A 9,148-nucleotide genomic window follows, 5' to 3' on the forward strand; every position below is an offset into this window, starting at 1 on the left:
AGTTTCCTTTGTGCTGTAAGTGTGTGGTGGTCATCATTTTTCAGCAAAAAAGAGAGAAACACAGTGAGGCATAAAATAAATGTATATAATAAATATTATTCTGCCAACATTACAGTGAACCCTCAGTTTTAATGTCACCTAATTCACAGTTTGGAAATGTGTAAAGCAGAGGAATCAAACTTCATTTTAGTCAGCTTTGATTTTGCATCACAGAATATATGCAGTAATATGAAGACAACTAACTTAAATGTTACTTTTTTCAGCATCTATTTCTAAACATCAAGTCAAAAACCTGCATTAGATACTAGTCATTTTCTGGGCTCTGTAAAGCCTCCTGTATGACCACTGTGTGTGAATAATAATAAATGAGCCTGGTCTGAACATCTAAACACAGGTTTGAGCCTACAAATCCTCTATTTCAGCTTTAAAAGAGACAAAAAAGACGACAAACAGAGAGTGATTTTGTGGTAATAGTCAGGTTTCCCCAGCTGAGTAACTCCCTGCTCTGCTCTGAACCAAACCACGCCCCCTATTTTATTATGGGTTTTATATCCGCGTCTCCATGTGGAGTGATGCTCATTCTAGACCCAGCGACAGAAGAGATCACATCACCTCCACAGGTTCCTCATGCTGACGAGCACATCTTCCAAACATCATCATCACCATCATCAGACTGCGCTGCTGTGACACCATGGAATTTTTGGATCACGGCTTCCTGGGCACGCGCTCTCCCTATGATTACACTTTTAATTTTTGGAACGACTACCTCGGCCTGTCCACACTTGTCGCCAAAAGCAAGATCCACAGTTCGCCCTTCAGCCCCAACTCTATCACAGAGTCCCTGAAGGCGACGCTGGGCTTGGAGGACGATTCCCCGGATTGCTCGTGCGTAATTGGCCACGGCAGGGACAGCGACGCGCACTCGGACTGCTGCTGCGCGGCCGCAGCCTCCCCGCCGATCTCCATCTACGATCTCAAGGAGCGCATCTCGCTCCTGCAGCCCTACGAGCAGCTGAGCAGTGATTCACCGCTGGGAGACAGAGATTCTCCCTCCTACAGAGGCAGCTTCGCGGGCATGGACCTGCTCTCCATGGAGCGACGGCGCAAACAGACTCAGAGAGCGAAACCGGAGCCCAAGGTGTGCGTCTTCTGTCGGAATAACGGCGCACCGGAGGAAGTCTACGGCACTCACATCCTGAAGACAGCGGAGGGCAGAGTGCTGTGCCCGATCCTGCGCGCCTACACCTGCCCGCTGTGCAGCGCCAACGGCGACAATGCGCACACCATCAAGTACTGCCCGCTGTCCAAGGAGCAGCCGAGCCACAGAGTGGGGGCGAGGGGGGGCAGGGTCATCGGGAAGAGGCTGAAAATCTTCTAACACAACAAAGACCACATGGATCGAGTTTGAGTTGCACTGTGTGAAATGACTGAGTGTACGTATGTGTGTGTGAGTGCGCGAGTGTGCGTCATAAACGTTGCCCCAATTCATGCACAAGACAAGTCTGAGAACGAGAGAGCAAGATTAAAAAGAAAACATTGCCCGCCCCCCAAATAATGGCCACATACCATAATATCTGTGTGATATTCTCCAGCCTGTGTGAGCAGCAGTGTTCTGCTGTGACTTCATCTGCTCAGATCTACGACTAAATCCTCAGAAAGAGCAGCTTGTTCAGGCTTGAGCTTTAAAACTCACCCAAACTTAAAGCAAGTTGACTGTTAAACTCCTGAAATGCATTCATTTGTCAGATTAATTCCACAGTGGAAAAGCAGTTAATTCAACTACTCATATATTGAAGGGTGACTTTGCTTAATTTCTAATGTTTTCATCAGAGTTTACATTTGAACGCATTGTGCACAACATACAGTTTATCATTTCGTTGCCCAAACAGCACCCTGAACACTTGGTGTAGAGTGATTCTGTGTTTTTTTTTTTTTTTTTACAGCTTCTTAAATGTGAATATTTTCTGGTTTATTTCAAACAGAATCATTTTTGGTTTGTGGTTTGAGAAAAATCATCACTCATTTCTCATTCATGGAGAAAAATAGTGGCCAGATTAATGGATTGAGAATAATGCTTGTAATAAACTATATTATAGTTTACATATGAAGGTCACTTTCCCCACAGCACTCTGAGGACTTAAAAAGAGCCAAAGTTACTGTATACATGGACGAGTGAATGCGACTTTCATGCTGTGTTTGAGTGCCTGTCAGCACAGCTGCTCTGAGCTTCTCTCTCTCATGCCAACATAAATGAAAACACGGCGATGCTGATGTGAGACAGTGACACAACATTTGCTGTGTGGATGCAAAGAGTGGGACAGGCCACGCAGAATCTGGAGCACATTGTTGTTGTTTTCTTTTTCTCTTGAGATGAAATATTTTCTACCAAAGGAATTCACTTTTGTATTTCGCCCTAAAGGCCATTTCACTATGTTTATATTTGCTGGATGTCTTATATTCTTTAGTCTATCAATGTGAGTTTAGTACTTTGCAGATTTTAACTGAATGTAAAACATTAGGTTCATATGTAACTGCAGTTCTTGTAAATGTATAAAGTTTTAGCAAAGACAAGCCTGACATTCCAAAGTCTTTATCTGTCAATACAAATGTTTTATGTACTTATTTTTACCCGATGTATCACTGGCAAATATATTCACTGTAAATAACCTCTGAATAAAGAACTCATTTGCATTTTCTTCCACTGTTCACTGTTACCCTGAAAAACTGGTATGATTTTACATGCAATGCAAACACGCCACCAAGTGTTCAAAGCCTCCAATGACAGCATCACTAAAATCTAAAGGTGTGCATTTATTTAACTACCATCTGCTTAGTTATGCAAAAACTAATCATCATATAAAATTCAGTGTATATCACAGTTTAAATTACGTATAGGTTTAAAAAATAATGAGCTCTATTATTCTTCCTTCTGCAACCCTGTCATTGGTAAAATGCTGGGAACAACTTCACTGTTTTACATTACAATTTTATTAAACTGTCAAAACAAAATAAGTAAATATGTTTTCAGTAAAGTCACAAAAGTTTTGCATGAAAACTGGTTTTAAAAATAACTACATTTAACTAAATCAGCAACAACTGCATAAGAAGCTCACGCACAACAATAATAATTAAACATCTTTATAATTTATCACTGACAAAACCACTACTTTGAATTATATTGTGTTTCTGGTCTTTATTTGAATTGTTCTTTGACACAAACTGCACTTTTTCTTAAATATTATAATCATTTTTAAACGATTGTACTGGTGTTTTAACTTTTGTTGTTTATTTGTAAATATTGCAATTTTATAATAAACCATAACAATTATTTGTATGATTTATATTCTATAGGCAATCAATGACTTTAATTGACCTCTACTGGCAGCAGCTGGGAACTGCAACAACATTAGCTCCACCTCATCCTGCTCTATAATATAATGTATAATATATAAAAGCCTCTGGATGCAACTGAGAAGGCCGTGTCTGCAGTACACAATAGTATGTAACTGCAGGCAGCAGTTTCAGGCCCGCAGAATAAGTCCCCTTCATTTTTTCCACGACAGCGCCACCTAGTGACTGCGGAGTGGAATTGCAGCACCAGAGAGCAAAAGTTTCAGGACTGCATTCAGGAGATGACTGTCTGTCTGTGCTGCCTGACACTACTGTCTCCACTACTGCACAAACAGTCTGTTTCACTGACCTCTACTGTCAGCTGCTGGGAACTGCAGCAACATTAGCTGGACCTCATCCCGCTCTACAATAAATATACAATTAATTAATTAATTTATTTACTTATATTCTACTTCATTCATACAATAAAAGCACAATACAAACAATCAATACTAAACATATTATAGCATTAGTTTCAGTTACATTGAATTCAGGAATATTTTGAATCCCCAAAGTAAAATAAACATTTGCTGAAACTGAAAGAAAGAAGTAGATGTTTTTGATAATTAAAGGAGAAAAATATTAAATGATTCTGTGAATCGCCTTGATAGAGAGGTGTGTCGTATTAGAACGATAAGGACGATTTATGGATTTACTTCCCGTGTGAGTGATGAGTGCTTCTGCTCTGATGTCAATGGCCTCGTGTTCCTGTAACAGTTGGCTGTAGTAGCAGCAGCTTATCTCCTACTGCACACACAATTAAATCTGGATGTGACACCAGGTGAAGGTGAAGCTGTGAGTAAACAAGTGTTTATTTTTGGAAAAGGAAAAAGATCTGATGCTTTATCCACAGTTTACACTTTTCTCTTACTTTATTCTAAAAGCCAAGTAAGACACTGCGGGAACTGGAACATTTAGATTAATATGTGCTTCCTCAAATGCAACATGTTTGCATCATCCTAAAAATATACTGTATGTACTATATCCATATATATGTGTATATAACTCTCTAAAAGAATGAAAGACTGAAACACATGTATTTAAAGGTGCATTATGTAATAAATCTAAAGCAGCTGGCCATAAAATCCTCCTAATATGTCACAGAGACTCAGGAATGATGTTCATATAACAAACTGAACTCACCAACAACAGTACCGCCAAAATATTTGCATTAAAAAAAATATTTTGCAGACTGCAAATCATGTTTTGGCATGTGGCGCCACCTACCGCCGTCTACCAATCATTGCAGTGGGTAGAGTCTCAGCTGCCGGGCAACCACGGGTTGCCAGTTATGTCAGAAAACCAGAAAAGACCTCGGTATTTTGAATTTGAATGTAGTAACCGTTTTTGGCCACATTTGGCACGCACGCACGCACGCACACACAGATATAGAATATATACTTGTACGTGTGCAGTGGTATTGGGACTGAAGGCTAAAACTAAAAGACAGCAAAGAGCCAGGAACAGGTGGAATATGATAAGTACAACATGGACAAACATGTTGAAACAAACAGATGACAGGAAACAGCAGTGACGTACACGCTGCAAACAGCAAGATTATAGATGGCATAAAAGTCAGAAGCTTAAATGTAGGGATTTAAATGTCGTGATATACATTTATACTGTGCTGCATGTATGTCAACATAATACCATAAAGAGAAATGAAAGCTGGTGTGATAATAAAAGAGTCAGACAGACAGACAGTCAGTCAGTCAGACAGTCGTAAAATGCTTTAACACGCCATGACCTCAATGCTATTATCAAAGATGATCAAAGCAGTTTCTGCTCCTCTACAGATTTATGCTTAAAAACCATGGCCCACTGTGAACCTGCAGATACGAGGCCTCTCTCTGTCTCTGTTAAGTACTTTGCTGTCAGTGCTGTTGTAGTCTGTGTTGTGCTTGGATATGTGCCAGCATCAATGTTCCTGCCCAGGTGTTCACTTTATCACCTGAGTGAAGGTCTATCATTTCAAAGCATTAACAACTGAAGACGCCGGAATCACTCTGTTCGCTGGAAAACAGCAGAACGTGCTGTATTTGTACTTATTAATGTTGATAAGATACACGAAAACATCGACACCAGACAAAATAAAGACATCAAATTAGAGTTGTAAGTGAATACAGATCAGAGATCAGCGTGTTCTCAGATCCCACAGCATCCACAGTGAATCACTGCCAAGTTGTCCTCACCTGCCCTACCTGACTCACAGGTGGCTGAGAGCCAACACTGACAGACTACTGCAGGGAAGAGCTGTCACTGTGTGATCATCACAGAGCAGCCACAGACAGCTCCTAGACGTTCCCTGGCTTTTCTGTGAAAACTGATAGTCAGTGACTGGGACTTTTAATATGTGTGGGAAATAAAAGGCTCATGCTTATTGGTAAACGTTCTCCTATAGTATTTATACATTTACTACCCATAAGTACATTTGTTTACGTGTATAATTGCTTTAAAATAAGACTTGTTTGGTCGTCATAGCGATAGAAAAAGCATGTTCTGTACTTGTTCTGTCACATGGTTACAGCAGCCTGAGAAGATAAATCAGCTTCCTTCCTATGGTATACAATGGCCACTGCTGGATGAGCAGAGGAAGAGGTCATATGTAGATCATTTTAAACAAACTAGACGGTAAAGAAGATGACGCCATCTGCAGTTTAGGGGGAAATGTTTTCATCATCCTTCAAGAGGAGAGATCACTGCTGCAGAGTGAGAACTCAATGTTCTATTCTGCAGAGAAAAGGAAACATCCAGGGTTCTACACCTCTGTAAGGCTAAAGCTAAAGGTGTGCCTTTTCTTGTATTTAGATTTTGGGAATATGAGGACATTTAGGCTTAAAAGGGCTTTCTGAATGACGTTTAGGTTACAGTGTTTTCCTTTGTCAATTCGAAATATCAACAGATTTCTTTTCTTGTAGTTCTTAAATTTCACAAATGCAACAAACTTAAGTTTTTATATGTTTATATATAACATTTATTTCATATTTTATGGGTGGAGAGGAATCAAAAATGTCTCTTCTGACACTAAATACCTGGGCTGGGGAATTCATTACGTCTATGAGCGCTCTCCTCACTACAAATGTGTATGTGTGTGTGTGTGTGTGTGTGTTCATTGTCACTTCACACACACTCTGCATCTGTGCACTAAACACAAACTATGTGCAGCCTGGGAGCACAGTGAAGTCTAAAGCTCACTAAAGCTGTGTGACAGCAGGGAGAGGAGGTTGTGCTAGATTTATTCTACACTACTTTACGAGTCCAGCCAAAACTCACAGATTTACAACTATCGATAAGAAAAAACAACCATATTCTTGTGCGATCCATTTTCGAGAGAAAAATAGTTATTTTAGAGACTATAGTTAGTATATATTTGCATAAAGGCAGCAACAGATTGACTAAATCTAAGACCACAGTGGCACCGTGTGTCAGTTACATGCCTGATGCCAAATAAATGGGTCGTTATCAGGCTTCAGCAGGGCTTAGTGATGAGCTGACCATTACAATCGGGTGTGTTTGAGCAGGGGAACATCTAAAACATGAAGGACCAGGAGTGAGAAACCCTGCTCTAAAGGTTCCGAGGATGAAGTCCTGCCTTGAGCCTACAGGGGGAGGTGTTACACTGCAGGGACTCTAACACAAGTGTGGGACAGAGAAAAGAAGAGCGCAGCTGAGGTGAGAGGCAGGGTGGTGGCAGCAGCCGCAGTGCAAAGCCTCACCACAGCCCCAGCACAGTAATCTTATCAGCTGTTTCAGAGACTCCAGGCCCTGCATCACTCCCTCACACACGCACACACACGTACATGCACACTACCTGGGAATGGAGAAGCCACATTTTCGAGTGATTTGCCTCATCTCATCTCATTATCTTCAATCAGGTCTGTAGAGGTTTGATCACACAATGATTGATTCCTCTGCACGGTGCCACAGTGAAAGCGTTTCGTGTTGTTGGTTGATTTGGATGTTTGCTTGCCTTGTGTCATAGAATTCAGGTGATTTTATTATACTGCTCTTTCCTAATAAAGCATTTGTTACTGTTATAAATGGAAAGCAAAAGCTGTGATGCTATGAGATATCGAGTCATTTCATTATGAGTGTGCAGTTTTCCAGCAGAGGGCTTAAAGGGCTCTAGACTGCAGTGTGAAAACACAGAACTGTAACATATTACTCTGTGAATAAGAGCAAAATACAGGTGCCTAAGAGGCAACACGGTCATAAATATTTAAATTGTAAGGAGAAGACTGGAGTGACATTGGTAAAGAAACCATTGAGTTCTGACAACAGTCCTATTCAGGACTCCTCATTCAACGGCTCCTTCACATCATGTTTAGACCAAAAACAACAACTGTAACACGTGTTCAGTTGGCATCACTGGCTGTGATGAGACTGAACTGTTGAAACAGAAATAGCTGACGACCAGCTGACCATTACATGACCAGTATTTATGCATAAGATGTATGTTATAAAAAGGAATATTAACTCTCAAGTACCAATCAATCAAGGCAAAAGTAAAAAAAAAAACAGCACATTATGCAGAATAGCACATTGCAAAATGAAATGTATTCTATAGAATTAGAGTATACTTAAATGTCTTGATAGAATATTGTAATATTGCAGTAGGAGCTAATTATATTAAACTTTAGGTCTTGTTTTTCCCAAGGCATCAATAAAGTGATTTCCAGGATGGGAAATGTACTCTTAATCATATCAAAGAAGCATGTGAACACTGCAAAACCATTTCAATCATTTTTGTCAATTTTTTTCATTCCACTGACAAAATTGTGATGCTTTAGCCATCAATCAGTCATTCTCACATCATCCAACGTCATCATGTGGATGATTCAATTCTGAGTTATTGGCAGTGCTTCGGAATGCCACCAGAGCATGTGATTTAGCTTAGGAACAGTGTTCTGCTTAAGTAGGAGTCCTGAGACAATAAAGAGATCATGGAAAAACAGTTTGAGCAGGTGACGTTTTGATTTCAAAAAGTCCAATTCCCTTTCTTCAGACTGAAACCACACCTCCAGAGCGAGCACAGGTAGTTTCACTACTTTTTCAGTAACTTTTTTGGACACTTAAGTTCAAATGACAACATGACGCCAAAAACAATAAATCCTCTGAAAAGATCACAGACATAAAGTGAACCTTCCTGTCCATTTTCAGTCGTCACCAGCATTCAAACGCAGCACCGATGTTCACTCTAAGCTTGCTCTGCAACAGACTTTTTCGTGGCAGGAGCTTTCCCTAAAACTGTCTTTAGTTTGTGACTTTTCTGTCATTACATTGCTGAGCATTTAGTGCACGGTGAGGGGTACGAGCATGAGGGAGGGCAGACGACAGTGTGACTGATGCATCACCATCCAATGAATTAGCTTGGGCCGTTCAATATGATTGGATGCAGTTTTTAGAGACCTGTTTGTTCCACAGCTGACTGACATTTTTAATTTTTGTGACAATGCATTCATGAACTGGTTATAATCAGAGTATGAAGAGGATTTTAAGAAAATGATCTCCCACCCTAACCTTTAAGACGCTCCACACATCTGGATTCAATCATGTGTGTTTTAATTGAAAAAGCTTAACAAAACCAACTGCTCAACGTGCGTTTGCTTTCTATGTGGCAGCAAAATTTAGCACAAATAAAAACAAGCAACTTGAATTGAATCTTTCATTTCTGTCACTTTTCATTTGCGTCACTTTGAAGTGGAAGTGGAAATCCTTCATTGATTGCAGCTGAAGCGCTCAGCAGCTTTACTTAAAG

General features: G+C 40.3%; 1 protein-coding gene across 1 annotated transcript; it reads left to right on the plus strand.

Annotated features, from left to right (window-relative positions):
• Positions 1-691: 691 nt before the first annotated feature.
• On the plus strand, positions 692-1,378 carry LOC310939969 (nanos homolog 1-like; the record flags this gene model as incomplete). The annotated part of the gene is made up of 1 exon (XM_083904863.1): positions 692-1,378. The coding sequence occupies one exon, from the start codon at positions 692-694 to the stop codon at positions 1,376-1,378; it is 687 nt and encodes a 228-aa protein (XP_083760989.1).
• Positions 1,379-9,148: the final 7,770 nt, after the last annotated feature.

This window comes from Microchirus variegatus (assembly GCF_963457635.1).
Source record: "Microchirus variegatus genome assembly, chromosome: 2".
NCBI classification, from domain to species: Eukaryota; Metazoa; Chordata; class Actinopteri; order Pleuronectiformes; family Soleidae; genus Microchirus; species Microchirus variegatus.